A 21,412-nucleotide genomic window follows, 5' to 3' on the forward strand; every position below is an offset into this window, starting at 1 on the left:
GCAGCTCTTGCAATACAAACTGCAGCCACCATCAATACGACTCAGTGCCGATTCTCTGTCTGCCACTTAGATTACCCGAGCATCAGCTTAAATTATAATCTGTTTTGCAGGAGTCTCATGTTTTTGGTTGTTTCCCAAAGTGAGTATTCAAGAAGAAAGAGTGGAAGTATCTCTGGAGTTGACACTCAGTATTGCACCTTCAGTTCCCAATTATACAGCAGCAAACTGCGACACCGAAGCGGGAGCAAGGCTCTCCCGGCTGAAACGGAAGGGACAGACGGTTCAGTGAAACAGAGTACAAGACGCAGTCAGGGCACAGGAATTTGTACAGGCCGGGGGGCTGCTGTGCATGTACGTGTAAATCCTGCCCGTCCAGACCCTAACCCGGGGAGGAGGGCATTGCTGCCCGCCCGCGGTGTGTGTCTGTCCCCGGCAGCGGGCAGCCGGAGGGGCTCGGCAGGGCAGAGCCAGCGCCGCGGCGGCAGCAGCGTCCCCCCTTCTGGGAGACACCGGCGGATGGGGAAAGATCGGGGACGAGCCGGGAGGCGGTGGGATGGGAGAGCGGAGAGAAGCGGGAGGGGAGGGAAGAGGGATGCGGGAGGAGAAAGGGAGGGGACAGCCAGGAGTCGGGGTGGGCTGCGGGGGGGCGACAGAAGAGATAATAAAGCCGGGGAGAAGAGGGAGAAGGAAGAGAGGAGCCGGGGAGAGCTGGACGAGCGGCGATGGTGCTGAGGGCATGAGCGGGGCCGGCGGGGCGGTCGTGCCCGGCGGGGAGATGGTGCCCGGGCGGCGGCGGCGGCGGCGGCTGTGAGCGGGGCGTCGCCATGGGCTGCGGGGGCAGCCGGGCCGACGCTATCGAGCCCCGCTACTACGAGAGCTGGACGCGGGAGACCGAGTCCACCTGGCTGACCAACACGGACTCCGAGAGCCCGCCGCAGGACGGCGGCAGCGCCGAGGGCCCCGGCCGGGAGCAGGGCGGCCCGCGCCCCGGTGAGTGCGGGAGACGCGAGCGGGCACCGCGGGGAGGGGAACGGCGGCGACACCCTGTGTGTGCTCCTACACACCGTGTGTGTGCACCTACACATCCTGTGTGTGCACCTACACACCCTGTGTGTGCTCCTACACACCGCGTGTGTACACCTACACATCCTATGTGTGCACCCACACACGCTGTGCATACACATACACACCCTGTGTGTGCACCCACAGATCCTGTGTGCACCGACAGCCGCTGCGTGTACGCGTACACACACACGCTGTGTGTGCATGGAGGGGGTGTGCGCCGATCCCCCCGTGTTCCTGCTGTGAGAAGAACGCCCTCCGCCGCTCCAGCCCCCCCGCCAAGAAATGCAGGCACCCGAGTCTGCTCTGATGCCGCGGCCCCTCGGAGCGCTCTGAGCGTCTGCCCTGCCCGGCCAGCCCCGCCGAGAACAGCTCCGGGACCGGGCAGTGCCAGGAGCGGCCCCCGGGACCGGGCAGTGCCAGGAGCGGCCCCCGGGACCGGGCAGTGCCGGGAGCGGCCCCGCCGCGCTCCGGGCTCTGGGCTACCAGAGCCGGTTCGAGCTCTAGAGACCCTCTCACGGCGGTACTCGGCTACGAGCGAGAGCGTATAGACGCCGTCAACTGTGAAACAATGTTATCCGAAGGGACAAGAACTCGGTCCTTGAGGCTCTTGCTGTGGAATACATGGCTTTTTCTTTTGCATGGCAAGTAATTTAGGAAATAAATTGAAATTAGGGAAGAGGTAGCTTTTTTCCACACTACCTCTGATGCCTTCTTTCATACAGAAAGTTGACCAGAGGGTGGGTTGGACAAGAACAGATCTGCAAGTTTGAATTTCCCAGTTCTTGTCAGCATGCTGCCTCCTCAGCTGTGCACCTGAGGTGTTACAGAAACGACAGGTATGGGAAAGGGATTGAGGTTCTCTGATCTGATGTGCAGTTTAAATTGATTAAAGAATTATTGTGTATTGCAGCAGTATCTAGAAAGCTCAGCTTAAGTCCAGAAATTCATTGTGCTAGATATTGTACAAATGGTTGCTGCACAGAATAATTACAATTTCCATGCAAAGCAGTAAATGCCTATAGGCAGGTTCAGATGTAAATAAGTAGCTTTACAGTCTTTTGTAGAAAGTAACAAAGCACCAGGAAGAAATTATGAAAGTGCAGGAGTGAAAATTCGCAAAGGTGGTCATCACAGGCCGGCTGGAACAGGATATCACAACTCTCTGCTGACCGAAATATGATAGGGAGAGAGAAGTCACAAAGGGTCCATGTTGTACTCCTAAAGGCTCAAGAAAGACTCTGTAGTGGTCACATGGGAAACTATGAGAATTTGAAGGCGAATGGGTCTATGAATACCATATTAAAGAAGAATAGATAAGGAATTTAAAGAGGACCAAGATGATGCTGACCAGTAAGTTCAAATTATAGGTAACAGTGTTGTCTCCAGCAGTGAAAGCTAAACAGAGTGTTAGCTTTTTACCCACACTTACCATTGTCTTAGCCATGTTTACTTTGAGTTGGTGCCTAATCATAAACAGAAGCTAGACAGTCCAAGATCTGACTCTGAACAGGAGGTAATAAAGAGGTAGATCAGTAAGTATTCTTCCTAGAAACGTGTGGTAATTGACTTTGTGTTTGGAGATGAGAATTCCAGAGATAAGGAGAGGAGAACAACGCAAGACCAGCAAAGACTGATGAGGACATGAAAAGCTTTATAAGACAGCCTTGCAGAAGAAATGAGAAGGAAGTGAGGAGGAAAGGACAGAGTATAAGCAAAAACGATGAGTAGGACTTCAGTTAGGGCAAGGTTCACTCTTCAACAGAGCTGTGGTGGCAGCAGTTTAAGGAGCCTGAGGAACACACACTGCTCCCAGTTAGTGCCTCAAAAGTCATAAAGTACTTCAGGGACAGCTTTTGTAGGGTAAGGTTTGAGGTAGGGAAGGAATAGGGATAAGGAGAGGCACTCCAGGGGCTATAACAGTACTGTAAATGAATTTACAGATGAAAGGGAGAGGAAGGAGCAATTGAAGGGGCAAATGAAGTCAAATATGGGTTTAAGACATGAAGAGGAATACATGACTTTATTGTGAGAACTGAAAACTACCTTAGAGTGAGAGACAAAAAGGAAGAGTAAGGGAAGGGACAAGAGCAGGATGGGAGAGATGGGAAAAATGGGAGATGACACTGGCACAAGGCAAGGTGGGAAGGAGCTGTAATTGGGACACAGAAAGGAGGAGGCAGCCAGCGAAGGGGGCACCAGCCAAACGAGGCTGGGAAAGAGGATGAAGATCTTCTCTGTCATTTTTCATTTGGAATAAATTGGTGAAATTCTGTGAAGAGAGAGACGTAGAGATAGGATGAAAGAAATATTTTGTGAAAAAATATTGTTTGGGAAAAGACAAAAGCAGTAAGATGTGGTTGTGATTGCCAACAAGTCTCAGTTGTAGAAAAAACAGCAGAATTTGACATCAAAATATAAAGAGGAGTAAATCGCTCAGGGACGAAAGAATGTCGTGTATACAGAATCAGAGTGTGTGCCAGTGAGGAAAGGGTTAGTAACTACCATACATTAATCTTAGTAATTTCATACCACCACAAATTTCATCATATGCTTCTCTTTTTTCAGCCATTGCATTCAGCTATCTGTGCCTGCTCTCATTGGAACTATATGTATTTCTGTAGCCAAATGTTTGTACCTTTACCAAAGCATTTTGAAAGCTTAAATATTATTAAATGAATAGGAAAGTATTGAGGTTTTTAAATTTTCTAACTTGCATTTCTATTTTTCCAATTTCAATTGATCCCTTCTTAGACGATTTGTTAATTTCCCTACTTGATTTTTTACATCCATTTTTATAAAGTGTACTGTAATCTCCCAACTTTTACAGGAAGACATAGAGGCCAGTATTAGTTGCTATAACATACCTAAAATAAGAGACATGGTCTTAGGTTCATGAGAAGTGACTTAGGTGATGAGAAGTCATGAACAGATACAAATATAGGTGATTGGAACTTATATAGTAATTTATATTATGTAACTTGATGGTGTGCTGAGGCTTTGGCAATGAGGAACAGGGCAACCAAGTATGGGTGAAGAGGGATAGAAAAGTAATAACTTCATGAAGCACTGCAGGTGCTGGAATTGAAATAACAAGTAATAACTTCATGCAGCACTGCAGGTGCTGGAATTGAAAGGCATTTTCTGGAAAATAAGTGTACGTACTGTTCATAGGATGAGTGGCTTCTGGGAGGGAGAAAAAAAGGAAAGAATCACAATGAGCCCTTACAATAAAGCAATTTCTTGGAAGAACATCCATTGCTATGTGAGCAAAGAACTTTTCACAGGACTGGAGCTACTGCGTAGGCTATAGCTGGGGGAAATAATGGACTACATTTCTGCTTAGTAACCATTACTTGATCCTTGCAACTCTTTGCACAAATTGCTTTCTCTTTAGAGGGTCTGATTCAGCTAAGTGGAACTGTTAGCAAAGTAATGACTTTCGGGGGAAGTAATAATCTGTGGGTACAGATGAGTCCCCAGGGCGGTCACCATGGGATGCACACAAACCATGGGGAAAAGGTTGAATTCACAAAAAGCACAAAAAACTGTCAAGTATTTTGGAACACGTTTGCACAACCTGTTATGTTATATTGGGACAACTTGCTGAAATATATATGTATACGTATATGTATATGTATATGTATATGTATATGTATGTGTATATCCTAGAAATTTAAGATGTACAATTTACTGCCAGAAACTAGAACCATAAATGTACTCTATAAACACATTCAATATAAACTAACAAAAATTAATTTTGTTTGTTTTAAAGCAGGCTTAAAGCAATTTTATTTCTACTTCTTTCTATTTTCACTGACGAAGTTAGCTGCTGTATTCAATTATTTTTTCTTTATTATACCTGAAAGTGCCTCAGAGTGGATATGGCTTGTTTTCTTGTGGTTAGAGAGACTTTACAATCAATTTAACCCGTGGGCTGCAAGTAGCTTAGGACAGGATCTCTCCTTACTGTTTTCCCACAGCAATCAGTGCAGTAAGACCCCAGTCTCTAATAGGGATTGTTATGAAATGCAAATAAAAATAATTAATTTTCAAATGATGTAGCAACCAATTAAAAAATAATTCTCTTGTCTCAGAATGGAAAAGTTGAATACTGATTGCCTGAGGGCTGACTTGTTCCTCAGCTATTAAATTATTTGTTGATTTTTTTATCATGATGTGACTCACAGTGTCAGCTAAAAAAATTGCTTTTTAGTCTTTGAACTTTACACTTTTTCCTTAGTGAAGAAATTTTTTTTCTGAAGCATATTAAAGAAAACATTATCCATATATCACACAGACTCACCTGATCTACTCAGTAGGAAAACCTGCCCATGGCATCAGCAAACAGAACTGCAGTAAGTGGTCTGCCAGGAATGGAACCTGCAATTTAGGATCAGTGAAGACATTTGCAAAACAGCTATGAAATGGGAGGGCAATCGAGTCCTTTGTAAAATAAATAGAGATAATCAGAGGAATACAGGAGAAATTTTATCACTGTCTAGCAATCTGGCTGGCTTGCAGTTTATCTTGCATAATTCCCCTAATATGCTCGTGTGTTTATGAGTGATTCCTGCCCTGCTCTCCGGGGCTGAATGCCTGGCTCATGTTGCTGCTCCACTGGTTTCTGGTCGCTGACAGCCCCGGGATGTTTTACGGATCAGGCTCATCATTTGCTTTGGTCAAGCCTCAGTATGCCAAACACGGCGTTTCAGAGGTAACCTTCTACGGGGAAGTTTGGATAGTCGGTTTTGCATCGTGTGCAGCAGAGGCTGTGAGCTGTGAGGGCTGTGAAGGCTGTGAGGACTGTGAGGGCTGTGAGGACTGTGAAGGTTGTGAGGATTGTGAGGGCTCTGAGGGCTGTGAAGGTTGTGAGGACTGTGAGGGCTGTGAGGGCTGTGAGGACTGTGAGGGCTGTGAGGGCTGTGAGGACTGTGAGGGCTGTGAAGGTTGTGAGGGCTGTGAGGGCTGTGAGGACTGTGAGGATTGTGAAGGTTGTGAGGGCTGTGAGGGCTGTGAGGACTGTGAGGATTGTGAGGGCTGTGAGGGCTGTGAGGACTGTGAGGGCTGTGAGGGCTGTGAGGACTGTGAGGGCTGTGAAGGTTGTGAGGGCTGTGAGGGCTGTGAGGACTGTGAGGATTGTGAAGGTTGTGAGGGCTGTGAGGGCTGTGAGGACTGTGAGGATTGTGAAGGTTGTGAGGGCTGTGAGGGCTGTGAGGGCTGTGAGGGCTGTGAGGGCTGTGAGGACTGTGAGGGCTGTGAGGGCTGTGAGCAGCCACAGCCGAGGGCCGCGCTGAGCGGGCTCCGGTTTCCGTGACAACAGGGACCGGGGCTGGCTCGGACGGCGCTGCCGTCACCGCTCCGTCCTTCACCTGGTATACGCAAAGTCAAGAGCTTCACAGACATAAGTAAACAAGCATCAGGTTGTAAATTGAGAACCCGGTGCAGCAGAGTGTTTTTCGTGAATTGGGCTGCAGAGAAATGTTTAATAAACCATCTCTTTTAGGTCAAGAGGTAAAGATGAATCAGTGCATTACATAGGTATATCAGGATCTCTTTGTGCTCTTATGTCCTTATGTTCTTTTATTAATGAGTTGTTTCAAAATCTGGTATGTTTAATAAACAACTATAACAGTGATTCTGATGTCATATTTTCAGGACATAGCCTTATTACAGTTCAGAATTACAGTAAGAGTGAATAAATGCAGCTCTTCTGGACTGTAGACATATTGTAGCAATTTTCTTTCCCTCTTAGTCCAGACCTTGGGTATAATAATGTATTGTGTTTGCATGGCAATATTTTGTAGGGAGGAGCAGGGTACAGGGTTGGTTTCTGTGAGAAGCTGCTAGAAGCTTTCCCCACATCCCGAGGAGCCAGGCAGCTCCAAGATGGACCCACCACTGGCCAAAGCTTAGCTCATCAGCAATAGTTAGATAGATAACATATTTAAGAAGTAAGGTGGGGGAAAAACCTGCAGAAGAGCAGCTGGAGAGAGGGGTGAGAATATGTGAGAGCAGTGCTTTTACCATTTCCCATTCAACACTCTGTTGTGGGTTCACCTGGGCCAGACGACAGGCTCCTACCAAAGCACTCACTCACTCCCCTCCACAGCTGGACAGAGGAGAGAAAACTGAATAAAAGGTTCATGGGTTGAGATAAGGACTTTTTTTTTCTATTATGACCCTTCAGCTTGCTATTCTGTGAGATGTATCAGACCCAATTGCTGGGGAAACTTCAATCTTGTTTGAGAGTAGGTGGTTCAGATACTGCATGGAGCCTCCTGACCGGTCCTCCTGTCTCAGGTGGGAGCAGCCACCTCTGGGCCCTGTGACAGGAAGGGAGGGCAGGGGCTGGACAGGATCCTCCAGATGCTCCCTCCTTCCTCAGCAGCCTCTTCATTGCCTCTGGGATTTTCTCAAAACACTGCAAGAGCTGTAATGCCAGTCAACCCAAACTGTGATAATCTTACCACAAAACCTCTCAGGCTTTGATTAGTATCCATTTAGTTAGTGGCCAACAGCCTTGATAAACCCTCCCTACAGTTTAAAGCAGACCTGCTAGGACTGATCACCCACAGTTGACCCCACAATAATTTACCCTCTGATAAAGTAAATTTGCTAAAAAATGTCGCATACAGGAGCACTTGAATTACATGAAAGGCTTTCCCAGCTGTCACAGTACCAGAAAGCCAAAGGGCTGTTGAGCATCAATAGAGATGATTTGCAGGAAGATGAACTGGAACCATCTCTCCAAATTACTTCCCTGTGAAAAGAAACCTCTTTTTTGCAGCATTGAAGTCTTTAAGACAAAAATATTCCTAGTTATTGAGAGCCAAAGGTCTGTCATTAACTAAAGGAAGAGGTTTTACACTGTCTCTGCAGCAGGTGGTAGGGAGGAGGGATGGTGAGAGAGGGAGAGTGTCTGAAAGGGTTTGAGCAGGAAACCTGAGTCGTGATTTTGTCAATGGCAGATCCTGCCTGCAAAATGCTGAGAAGGAAATTGCTCTGCAAAATTACTCTTTTTGTGGAAATAGCACTCTTTTCCCCATCCTAGCCTTTATATCCTGATTCAGGACATTTAAAAATTCTTTTTTTCTTTTCCTTGGGAATGTATTTACACTTTCCAGACAATTCTAATTCTGCATTTTCCAGATTAGGAATGTAGAATTGACAGCAAACAATTAAAAATTTAATTAGATTTAAGCAAAGATCCCTGCCAATCTCAAAGCAGAAGAGCAATGTATTGCATACAGGAAGCACAGTTAAGAATGCAGTTTACCTTCTTTTTCAGTGATTAAAATTTCCAAGGTTTCAACATAAAGCACATATTGCAGTAATTCAGCACTGAAGTGGCCAAAATCTCTCTTTTCTTTAACTGTAATCAGTTCTAGAAATATATGTCTTCATAGAAGCAGAAATGATATTGCTAGTTCTAACATTTTTCCCTCAGATGTTCCTGCAGTTTAAAACAGATTGCAGCTAAAAGAAATCTGGGGTTGAAAGTTGGGTTTTATCTTCAATTGAATCTGTAATACTTAGGAACAGAATGATCAAAGCCAGCAGTTTACTGAAAGGCTTTCTCTCTGACCTGCACCCAGCACCCCTCTTTTCTGGAGTACAGGATGAGATCTCTGGCTGTGTGGTGAGTGTGTACATTTTTCAGCAGCTGTCTCACATGAACCAAGCGCCTTGGTCCTTTGCTGTGCACAAAGAAATAATGCAATAAGGCAATTTTATCTTGATGAATACATTGGAAAATAAAACACCAGTCTGCTTCCCTAAACTGCCACAATGGCTTTTCTGTTCTGTTTAGGATCACAGGTTAAAAGTAAATCAAAGAGGTAGATGAAGGAGTGGTGTTTTATCCATTAACATGGGCAGCTGGAGGCTTTGAGGCAGGACTTTACATTTTAAGTTTTTCCTGAGTTCACTGAGCCCCTCTGCATCACTGTTTGCTTAACTGAGCATAACATTTTAAGCAGCTGATTAAAACGAAGCAATGTTGAGTCTCATTCCTCCTGGGAGATGGAAGATTTATGCTAGCTGGTTCAGGTGCATGCTAGCTACTGAAGAGAAAAATAACCAGCCCATTCTTTATTAACTGACTAAAATATTTTGATTGTGGGTTTTTTACCAGTTTCCAAACAGCCTATATAGTTGTGTTTTTGTCTCCATACATTCTGTCTGGATATTGTCCTCATGTTGCAATTTTCAGTTTTGTAAACTGCTAGCATTCCCCAAGTGGGCCATCAGAGTTGTTTCAAGCATTTGCAGTACTAAAAGCACTTGCAGTACTAAAAGCATCTGACATTTGCACAATGCTGATGCCTGAGTGCTTTCTGAGTGTTTACACCATGTGTGGAAAATATGGAAAAAATGCAAAGGATTTATCTAGAGGATGGTTGATGGCTGACAGCCTTAAGTTTTAATGTAGTTACTGCCATCATTTTAGGGTGAGCACTAAATGTGAGTGATGCCTTTTTCACATACAGACACCTTAAAGCCAAAGACCTTCATGATTATAGTTACACTGGTTAAGTCAGCAGTATCCTTCTGTATGTTCATACTGTAAGGCTGGGAATGCCACCAGGCCATACAGCCCACTGGAGTTTCCTGAGTTAATTCCCACAAGGAACATGCCTTTGGGACATTGAGACTGAATTTACAGCTTTCCAGGGGTTGACATTTTGCCTAAGCCTTTGCAAATTATCCCAGTAGTCAATTACTATTTTTAAAAAATAAATGTGCAATGTACTACTTGGAACGTTTAACTTCAATTCCAGCAATTGAACCATGGTAATCAAAAGTGAGGAGTCATTTCAGCTCACATTTCATGTACCTTTAAATGCTTTTCATGAGGATTTAGATTTAGTCTGCCTAAATATTTTTGCTGCTCCTCAGTGTGGTTAAGTGAAATGATTCATTTTGCTCATCTTAAAACTCCACATGTGACTGGCTAAGTAATAAGACTAATAATAATGCTTTCCATATCTATATTGGAAATTAGTCTATATCATAAAGAGAGATGTTTTATTACCACATCCCAAAGGAGAAGGAAAGCCCAGGTAATGGGGAGGGAGGGAAAGAGCATGTGAACACCTACAGCTGTAAGGCACTGCTCAGAACAGGGTGGGCACTGCTGTGGGAAGGATGACTGAGAGAGAGCCAGCATCCTGCTGCTTGTTTTCCATCTCACACAGTGCTCTCCTGCAAGGCAAACTTCTTTCTTGGCATTTTAAGGACAGGTTTAGACAGGAACTGAGCCAACAGCCAGCACTTTGGGAAAACAGGATGATTTGCCATAATTTGGATCCATGATATAAGGTATTATGCATGGAGTGTATAATTTTTAACATGTATTTTGCACAGGCTTTATTGAAACACAGCTAGTATATTTGCATGTGGAAAAGCAAATGCTCCCAGTCTCTATCCTTCTAAAATCCAGTACCATAAAAAGCACTTCAGAGCTTTGCTATTTGTGTGTTAGGTTTTCAGGTTGGAGGAAGGAGTGATCTGTTTCTGGCATACCACGTGGCATTATACATGAGATAACAGCCATGATAAATAAAAAAAGGTGTTGCTGAATTAGAAAATGGAACCCTACTGGTTTGTTCATTGTCAGTTCCAAAGGTATAAATTTAGCTAATCAACAGCTACCTCCTCTAAACAAATGTATGCTTGTTACTCCATAACAGAACACCTGACAGCACAGGGTCTCATGGGTACTGGGTCAGATCTAGAGCTTGTTTGGGTCAGAATTCATGTCCTGCTTCACTCACTACCTGTTGCTTTAAAATGAATTGGGAAAATACCGTGGCAAACACACGTGGAATATTTTTCTCCACAAATAGTTGATTATTTTGGCTAAGATTAACTTTGTCTCCTCACTACAAGGTTTCATACGCTGCCCAAACTTCTTGACAGCATTAACTACTGCAGCATTGCTGATTTTCTTAGTCACAGAAATTTTCAGGTCATCTTGAACCTTGCTGAGATTTACTCTTTGGATTAAGCCTATGCAGGAGATCCAGGCAGAGCTACCTGTGTGTTATTTGTGGTTTGAGAAGTTTCCTATGTCCTGACAGTTAAGGGCTACAGAATTGTGCCTCCTAGATCTCTTTTCTGTCTCTCTGTGCCAGATGTCAATCCATGACACAACTTTGCTTTTTAGACTGGTTTTACATTCACAAACTGAAAAAAATTAGATTATTTCCCACCTTTTTACATCATCTTTATACAAAGGTGATACAAAAATCTGGTTAGAAAGAGTAAAAATTTCCTCTCCTCTTTATGAAATTCTGTTAAGAATAATTTGAATTCTTAGTGTAACCAGGCCATACGAAGAACTAGAGCAGCATGTATGCAATGCTTAGCTTTGTTTACATTAGTGTTGTCTTCATAATAAAAGAAACCAGAAAAAATAAGAAATACAGGTCTAATGTCTTAAATTTTCATTCTGTATTTTACATTTTCACTGATTTCTCTGTGTTGAACACCCTGTTTACTAAAATAAATATTTTTAAAGCTTTCTTAGACAGCTCCCTCCCCAGGTAAATGTTGGGGGCGGGTGGAAGTCTAGAGCTATATGATTTAAGCATTTTGAATGGACATAAGCTTGCAAGTCTGTGAGCAATTATTCAGACTGCAATTTTAAATATCTGTCTCCTAAACTACAAAACCAGGACGATGCTGTCTGACAATTTATGAAAACCCATCCAAAATTTTAAAATTATTGCGTTTGTTTTGTTTTATTGAAGAGCACACCAAGCTAAGCTGCTTTCAGCTGCTTGTTCTGATTCCTGTGCTACCTCCCAGGTTGTGCCATTCTGACTGCTTGCGTCACTGGGGGAAGAATAAAGTCTAGGATTGATTTCAGTTTAAAATAACCCTTTTTTCCCCCTGATGCTGCTGAAAAATGCATTTGTCAAGTTCCAGCCTAAGGGATTTCTATTGGCAGGGTAAGAAAGGCAAGACTTAGCGAGCCTGTGCAGCCCAGCAAGCAAAGAGGAAGGTGGTAAACGCTGCCACGGGAGAACAAGTTTTTTTAAGCAGACTTTGTACTGGAAAAGTAGACTTGGATTTATGAATTTATGAGCAGTGGGGCTGCTGCAGGGGTATTCTCCCTGTGGCCATTGAGAGACAACTCGTGTGTGTTCCTCACAAATAAACCTGATTACATGCAGTGAAATACCTGTCACTTGTCATCCATTCCTCCCCACAGAGGGAGCAGCCTGGCAGTCCCCAAACCCCAACCAGCCATTCCTGAGGGAAGGGTCTCCATTGCAATCATGGGCATTTAATAATCACCCAGAAACCTAGGTTTTGGGAATGGAGCCTTTAGAATATTGGAGCCTTGCCAGTTCATTTGAAAGTAAAATATGTATTTGACAGACCATTGAGGTGGGATCTGCTGTTTCCCCTGGCCTAAAGAGGCCCACAGACTTTTGGCAGGGGTGCCATGAATGAGAAGATGAGAATGAAAACAACATTACTGAACAACATTAATTTAAATGTCTACAGTGATTTAACAGCACTGATATAAACTGAAGCTCTACCATGAAAGATCAAGGAGATTGTTTACCAAACCCCTGTTGTGAGGATGGCATAAATACCTCAACAGTTTGCTTGTTTTAAACCACACTGAGGCAAGACCCTCAGTATTGCCACCCTGCTGGCTTTTGAATTAACTCTTAATTGAGTTAACTCTTCATTTTTGTGTACTGTGGCAAATCCCAAATAGCAATGCAAAAATATTTGCTATTTTAAAAGCAACCTTGTGTTCCTAATCCTTTTAAAACATAGTATCTGTTTTGCAATCGTCATTTTGTGTTATATATCTAGTCTATAAAATAGGTGTTGCTTTATGGATTGCCAACAAATCTCGTGCTCTGAACACCACTGCTTATGTATTCTCACTGTAATGTCTTCTTGGTGTTCATACATAAAGAGCAAGTCACTGAAGCCATTAAACTGTTGCCCACTGTCTAAATCATCTATTTGCTGATGAAAATGAATTCTAAATAGTTTCTTAATTTCAGAATAGCAAACATATTACAGGATAAAATAAAAAATCTTTTTGTCTAGTATTGGTGACCACTAGGTCATCCATATAAAAATATAGTAGTGATACTGGAAGGCTCAAATACTGACACCTGGTTTATATTTGACAAGTATTGCAAAAAAGGGCACACCCCTGCAATGCAGGATGCAGCAAGTATGCCCAGGCTGCAAAGTAACAGCAACAAAAATGATCCAGATATACCATTTTCAGGATTGAGATTTTCCATCTGCCTCTGGAAATGGATTAATGTAAGAAAAAGTTTTCTGTGCAAGACCAAAAGATGCAACACAATCTGATAAATGAACAATTGGACTTAATAACAAAATGGCTTTTTAGCTGACAGATCATTTACCAAACAATTTAGTCAGAGGCCAGATGGCCAAAGAGATACATGGTGGAAAGCAATTTCATATGATGACTCCACAGAAGGAAAACCTCATCATTTGGATGTTTGAAATGTCAAAGGCTCAATTAATGGAATTAGTGTGTAATTCCTGCAGTTTGCCTGTTGAAAGCTGTGCTCAAGCTTGTTCTCAGAGCTCCACTGCAAGGTGAAGCAGTGGACTCCTGGTTGAGAGCTCTGACTCACACGTGGCTCATTGCCTCTCCATCTCCCTTCCTGACAGCTGCTTTTGTCTACAACATCAGCCTGTGCCACTTACTGCTCTGCACCAGGCATTTTTTGCCTCTCCTCTGGTCCTGTGGACTGACAGGGAGAGGTAAGACCTAAAACATAACTAGGTGGGGAATTCTGGGAGATGCAGGAGAGGTGAAGTTTGCTGTTGCCTTACTGAAGTTGCATCTAAACTTAGACACAAGAACATCAGTTTTTATATCTAGCAGAAAAGGCAGTTTCCAAAGACAGAAGTATTTTTTTAAAAATAAATTATAATATATTATTTTCAAGTTTCAGCTCAATTTTTTTTCTATCGAAAACTAGACGACATCATTATTAGTAACCACCAGTACAAGTTGAAGTGTCTTTGGAATACTCTGCCTCCATCTTCTGCCTGCTGAGGGAAATGCAGTGACTAGTTTGTATTCAGACTTCTTAAATCACAGAATCATAGAATGGCTTGAGTCAGAAGACATCTTAAAGACCTTCTAGTTTCACAAAATTTTAAATATTTTCAAGACCAAGGCTTTGAATATTTGGGTGAAACTTTATTGAGTCCAGTCATTGCCTTTGCTAGCTAATACTGACAAATGTTGCTTTCTACTGACAAATCATCTTTTCTTACACATTTCTGAAAAAGAATTCAGGACTTTGCTTCCTTGTAAATATCTTTAACACAGCTCTTGAATTCCTACCTGATTCATGTAGAAGATTTTGATGACACAATGTCACTTCATACAGCAATGGCTTGTCATTGGTTTTTCACATACTTTTTTTCTCCTTTAGTGTCTGTGACTCCTTAATTTTTCTAGGTTTGATACCTGCATTACCAGTTAGTAAATTTGCCTTCTTTGTTTATCTTTTTAACATAAAGCTTTTCATAAATAAGCTTTGACAAAAACTAAATTGAGAGCAACAGTCATGCATCCCACTTACTCCTTATATTTGGATTTCAGACCCATTGTTGCAACCAGATGTTGAGTGCTCTGCACCCACCATAAATGTAATTTTTGTTAATGTGTAAGATGGGAAAATTCATCTATGCTGTCCAATATCATATTGTATGATTCATGTGTATCCACACAGCTAGACCAAAAAGCAAATTACTCATCTATTTGATTGCTGATAGACAAAACAGCATGAAATAATTTTTTTTAAATTTTTCAACTTCAAATGAAAAAAATATTCAAGGCAAGGCCATGCATAGAGCACCCTTTCCATCCATATTGGTCTCATCTGTTATGCTCACATCTAACCTCTTCATTTCCCAGAACGGGAACAGATTTAAGGGGGTCTTCTCTGGATCCTAAGTTCAACTCTTGGTCACACAAGGAGGCGTGTGTGTAGAGAAGTCAGTGGAGACCTGCAGGTGACAAAAATCTACTGACATCCTGCACTCATTGACTTTTTCCCAAGATTTCCTGAGCCAATGTTTCTCAGAGCAGTGGACCATAGGAAAAAGGCCAAATGATGTCAAATGTGAGGATGAAGATGCCACAGGAAGGCAGACTGCTCTCACTGTGGTACTGTACCATACCTTGCATCACTGACACGATCACAAAATGAGGCAAAATAGAGGGACACCAGAGCCAGCTGCAATTTGCTGCTCAGTATTAAATGCCCTATCCCATGTGTCCCTACTAGGTCTTCTGGAGGATGGGAAATTGGCTCACACAGGTGTATCTACAGCATCAGCCACAGCTGGAATGCTGAACCCTGAGAAGAGGAGCAACTGTGGCTCTCAGTGTGCAAACCCCATAGTTCACAGCACTGGAACTGCAACACAGAAACAGAATGGCTTCAGGACCACAGAGGTATGAGCATAATTATGTTCCCTAATGCCCAGCACTAGCTTCAACCAGGTCTAAATTACTTTTGTGACAGCTTTTCTCTTTGCAGTGAAACTGTATTCAATGTCTTGAAATATGAGAAATTGGTGCCAGGCTGCACTACAGGCATGGCATGATTGAGCTGAGCACCTCTGGAAATGCTTCATGCCTGAACAGCCACAGAATTGATGATTTATTTGTCAATCAGAGTAACACACACACACATGCTATAGTAAAGAACAGCCCCCACACTCATTTGTTTCCAACTCAGTCCAGCTGTGGCATGTATCGTGCAAACTACTTAGATTAATTATCCAAAAAGGAACATGTTTTCCCTTAATTGCTGTTCTGCTTAAAATATGTGCACTGCATGAACGCTGGTTCATTCAAAGCTGGACATGAAGCTTGAAAAAGTCAATGGGTATCTTTTCAATAAGTTCAGTGGGTTTTGGATTGGATCCTTCCCCCCTTTTCCCCCTCACTTACATGTTGTGTACATTGCATACGTTGTAAGAACAAGGCTTTGGGGCTATACCAAAGACCAGCCTTCTCCTGTCACAGCTGCCTGCCCACCCCCCTGCCTCCTACAGCCTTCCACTTGCTGCCCTGTTTGCATAACAACTGCTGAGCTGCTGCAGATTAAAAAAAGCCAAAATCTCTGGCTGGTTTACTGCTTCCTTGGTTTCTTATATGAGAAGGTGTTAGGTAATAATTTGAGGAAGGGAGACTTCCTTGTCTTCTGGGTTATCTGCAGATGTAGCAGATAAAGTCCTTTACATGGTCCTTGGCATTTCTGGGGGAATCTCAATTTCTACTTTGAGAAGTGCTTGCCATGCTGTTGTTGCTGCTTCTTCTTTTTCAGGGGAGTCTCCTCTTACTACAATATCATCTAATTTCACATCTGGGGAGAGTGAGACTGTAAAAGTTTGGCAATCACAAAAGGTGCAGTCATGGGTGAATGTTTACATCCTTGTGGGAATGTGTCAAAGGTACACTGCACTTCCTTCTGGGTGAATTGAGCCTTGAGGTATTCCCAGAGTGGAATCATAAATAACATCTTTTATGTCTAGTTTTGCCCTCTGTGAATAGGATGCTCCCTGAATTTGCATTACAGTTCCACAAAATTTGGCACAGCAGTAGTTAAAGGTGTAATATTGGCATTCAGTCTCCTGCAGGCAATGGTGAGTGGCCACTGTCCCCTCATCTTCTTCACCATTCTCCAAAGGATACAATTGGTTTTCTTACCTGTACAATGCTGGCTGGATTGGCAGCCCTCTTAAGCATAATTTTTACCTTTTCTTCCGGTTTTTGCTTTATCTCCTTTTCTTTCTGTAACTGTTTGTGCAGCTGCTCAGTTTCCAAAGATAGTAACAATTCAGTTGTTTTCCTGCCCTCTATTTCCTCTCACAGATTTAGTTTCACACTGCAATGGTTTTTTCCTACCTAATTTCTACAATAATTGTTTTTCCCCTGTGCTCTATCAAAGCGCGTAAAATCTTAAAATTTTCTTTCTCAGTAATAAGCTCGTTTTTGGGTTTCCAATCTTTCTTTTATTTCCCTCTCAACAGCCAATGATGACTTTAATACTTCATTTTCTGATTTCATGATAAAGCAGCATGTCCTGTATATTTGAGGGAAGAAGGACTCTTTGATTCCTTTTTGCACGTAAGATAAGTGAGCCTCCAATACTGCACAAATAATTGCTTTGTCTTTCCAGAATTTTTGAGCCCATTCCTTGCCTGCCTGGGAAGGAGCACATTCATACTTCTGTAACTGTTTCTCCATGGCAATCCTGTTGACTACACCAGTTCTTCTGTCACATAAAAAATTAGGGAAGGGAGACCCCCGCCTTTCTTTCTGTGTTGTCTGCAGATGTAAGTGGGCCTGGGGCCTTCCCTTTCTCACTCAGTATTGTCTGCCTGTCTGAGATCCTGGAAGACCTTCACAGACAACATTTCAGAGTCAGCAATCTGGCACTCCGAGTCTTGTGAGGTGCCAGAGGTGCAGTAATTCTCGTCAGGACCAAAATCCCTGATGCAAAACTGGCATGCATTGCACTGAAAGTCTGGGCAAATTCAGCGAGACTCCACATTCAAAAATAGTGCAATTTCTTGCCTCTTGGACAGAGTAAGGTCCACAAACTGCTGTTGATAAAAACACTGGTATCAAAATGCATAAGCAATAGTATTACTGTGGAATAAAGCTTACCTGATGGGTGTCCCCATGGGGGAGGAGACAGTACAGCCTGCTGAGCATCCCAGGACACAAAGGAAGAGCCTCCTCTGACCTCGCTCCCCTGTTAAGTCATATTTTATTGTTCTCTTTGAGAATGGGGGGAAAAAAGTTTCATTTGACACAATTTCACACTTAAATGGAGTTTGAGTGACTTTATATACATGTAAAGATTGTACAGGTTTTGCTTTGTTAGCATTCTACTCGGTGCATGAAAAGGAATATGTGTTTTCACATATTCAAGCGAATTTCAGCTTTTGGTCACTATTTGGGTCATTCTTTTGGCTTAATTCCTGTTAGCTGCATTGTTTTAAACAGAATGACTGCAACACCTCTGTGCAATTCCAGCCTTTGATTCTTGCCTCTCTCAGACATGAAACAAGCTCCTCTGGTGTCCCTGCTGCTCAGGCATGCACAGTTTGTTCCTGCTGAATTACTGCCAGTGTGAGCACTCCTCCTTGCTGAGCTTTGTCTTTTGACATTTTTCCACAGAAAGTGCCTCAGCACAGCATGTGGCAGAACAGCTACACCCACCCCATAGAAGATGTGCCATCTTCATAGTCACATCCTTAAACCAAGGGATCTGAGCAAATGAAAAAGGGAATTTGGTTTGAACTTCATCTTGCATTTGCCAACACACAGCACATCAGTTTATACCTCCATCGTATTATTATCTTTTGTATTGCTATAGAACAAAGATATTCCCAGGTGACATAAAAGATACTGCTGTATCTTTTCATGAGATACTGCACCTCCAGGTGGACACATCCCACAGCAGCATGACATCTAGAGCCATGGGATTTCTGTAAATGAAAAGCCCAAATGCTTGTCATCGCCACTAGCCCACAGAGAAATTCTAATTAGTGAGGTTGGATATGGTCGAATAGAACAACATAATTATTAATCCAATTTGAAAAAGACTTGGTCACAATTTATAATTACAGTGTGTACCTGTCCTACTGTTAGAGAAAATTGTCTAATTTTGCAATTGAATGGAAAATTACTTCTGTATTGCACTTAGTAGGAAGTAAGGGCAAATTCCCACAACATATTAATCATGTGGGTGTTGACTGTAATGGTACTACTCAGTGAAGTGTGGGTTCCTGCCCTGAGGCCCCATAACTGAAGATACTCCCCTGCATTTTCTAGCTGAGATACATTCAGTAACATGTATCTGTGCTGTTGCAGCTCAGTGCAAAAAAAATCTGATGATAAAGCCTTTACATTATTCTCCACATCCAATGCAGGTACATAAGAAGCTCTCTAAACTTCTTATAGTCAGAAAAGAAATATATATGCCCAGAGAGAAAGTGTAGTATCCAATGTAGGCTGCAGCTCTGGTCTGCTATTCTGCATCTCTGTTTTTCCACTGTTTAGGGAACCATAAGGTGAGCATATAATGTGAACACCTTAAGTTTAGATGCCTAGAGTTGAAAAGGTGATTATCGCCTGCAGCTCAAGATGTACCCATTTTATTTACCTGAACATTCACATTGATACAGTTTTTCTTTTGTCTCGACATGCTGTAGAATACAGTGCAATGCAGCACAGGGTGCTCTTGCAGGGCTTGGGTAGTGCCATCACCCTGTGGGCTAGCAGGGGATAAATCATGCCACCTCTCTGTTTCTCACTTTCTCCTGTATCAAGCTCTAAAGCAGCCATCTGCCTTATCCTGTGATACTTGGTTATGACAGGGTACATCTTGTGCTGTTCAAAGGGAAAAGGTTTGACACCGTGTCTGGGAATTTTTATTATCCTCTCATGACCATAATGTCAAAACAATTTTGAAGTAAAAGATGATGATGATGATGATGAAGATGGTAATAAAGAAAGGAGTGTTAATACCAGTGAAGGTAACAGGTTAGTCAGGTACCTCTCCTAAGAAAAGGTGGTATCCAGATAATGACCCTGACTGACAATAATCTGGTTGGATTCTCATTTTAGTCTTTGGCAAGAAGTTGCATGAGCAGTAGCACTGGAGGAGCAAATAGGAAAGGAGCTGGTGTATTCAGGCTGCAGAAATGTGAAATAATACACAGCAACAGATTAATTCTAGGTGTTTCTCTGTGATATGTATGAACCTTCCAGTATGTCAGTGTCTGAACTTTATCAGACATTATTTTACCTGGCACTCTTACCATGTAAATAATGCCTAATTTACCTGGCATTCCTCACACGACAAATAGTCTCATGGAACACTGGCAATGCAATAATCAAACCCAACTAACCCAGCTATGTGCCACCATCAGCCCAGATCTGGGTACACTTTATTAGACCTATCCAGCTTCCTGTGCATTATGGTGCATTGCTTATGGCAACAAGCAGACAGTCTGGGAGATGGAAAAGTATAAATTTAAATTAGAGATGCACTTGCATGCCTCAGACAGACTGACTTTTTTGAATATTGAACATAAACTGATGAATCTCTGAAAGGTATATATTGTGCTTGGATCTTGTATGCAGGCAGAAGTAAGTGTTACTTTAAAACTATATTTTCACATCAGAAATATAAAATCAAGTACAGAAAATTCCAGCTCAGGCTAGTGATGCACAGTTCACAGTGACATCAAAAGGAATCTCTAATTTTCACTTTTGGACTGAAACCAGATTTATTTGCTCTGCCTTTACAGTACACACCTGCAGAGATGATAATTATAGGCAAGAAGGTTGATCCAAAGCCTACTGATATCCACTGCCTTTGCAGCAAATAAAAGCTTGTGTCCATGCTGAATGAGACAGTTGCTCTGCATCACAGTGCTGTGTGAAGGACGCTGGAGATGTTCTGTTTATTACATAGAACTGTTTTTGTAAATTAGGGTTTAATCATCAGTGACTCTTTCTGTTGTCATCATGGAACTCACTGTACTGTTTAAAACTCTCACAGAGTAAATGGGACACACAGAAAACGTCCACGCAAGAAGTCACCATTAATGTTACAAAAGGCATCAGACAAAGTGAAAGAAGAAAAACAAAGAATTGTGCCAATTAATGAAGAAAATTGCAGGTGAGGATGGACTTAACAAGACTTCACTGCACTTTAAATGTCAGTCACTGAAGACATGAAGATCTCTAGGTGTTCCAGGTTGGATACAGCAGGCAGCTGCTACTGAGTGCCTCCAGAATCAGGTCTTGTGGACAGCAGCTGCAAGCCCTGTAGACATCTTTTGTCTAAAGCAGTGGCACTACACAGACATACACAGAAATTAATGATATTTGTTTTTTACTGACTTCCATGTTATTCCATGTGTATGTCCTGTTCCACATTGCTATTAAGATGAGGCTGAATAATAAGGGGTACAGCTCATCACAATTAAAATCAGGAAATGAACAAATTAATCTGCATTTTTAGTCATAAAGCGGTTTTGAGTGTGCACATTCAAACCCACAGAGTTAATTTAAAGCAATCACATATTTTAAAACACAAACCCAGACATATCAAGAAAGTGAGACTAAAGTCTAGTCTTCCACTAAATCTCTTTTCAACTAGATGTATAGGTTATATATAGTTAAGTCATACAGTAATGTTTTAATATATTAAATGTTCAATTACTTAGTTTTAATTTATTGTTCATATTGACAAAATTTTGGTCTTAAAAATAGTAGCTTTCATAT

The 21,412-nt window shown here is 42.4% G+C and overlaps 1 protein-coding gene across 1 annotated transcript; it reads left to right on the forward strand.

The window, feature by feature from the left end:
* The first annotated feature begins 688 nt into the window (after nucleotides 1–688).
* BAALC (BAALC binder of MAP3K1 and KLF4) lies at nucleotides 689–20,789 on the forward strand. Its single transcript, XM_041412975.1, has 3 exons — nucleotides 689–990; nucleotides 15,384–15,553; nucleotides 20,685–20,789. The coding sequence occupies exons 1-3, from the start codon at nucleotides 825–827 to the stop codon at nucleotides 20,787–20,789; spliced, it is 441 nt and encodes a 146-aa protein (XP_041268909.1). The 5' UTR covers nucleotides 689–824.
* Nucleotides 20,790–21,412: the final 623 nt, after the last annotated feature.

Source organism: Onychostruthus taczanowskii, unplaced genomic scaffold (genome assembly GCF_017590055.1).
Source record: "Onychostruthus taczanowskii isolate IOZ18803 unplaced genomic scaffold, ASM1759005v1 scaffold4, whole genome shotgun sequence".
Taxonomy (NCBI): domain Eukaryota; kingdom Metazoa; phylum Chordata; class Aves; order Passeriformes; family Passeridae; genus Onychostruthus; species Onychostruthus taczanowskii.

Coding starts and splice junctions, on each gene's coding strand:
- BAALC (XM_041412975.1), top strand. CDS start 825: ATGGGCTGCGGGGGCAGCCGGGCCGACGCTATCGAGCCCCGCTACTAC. Junction 991..15,383: donor GCAGGGCGGCCCGCGCCCCG/GTGAGTGCGGGA, acceptor TGTCCCTACTAG/GTCTTCTGGAGGATGGGAAA. Junction 15,554..20,684: donor ATGGCTTCAGGACCACAGAG/GTATGAGCATAA, acceptor AAACTCTCACAG/AGTAAATGGGACACACAGAA.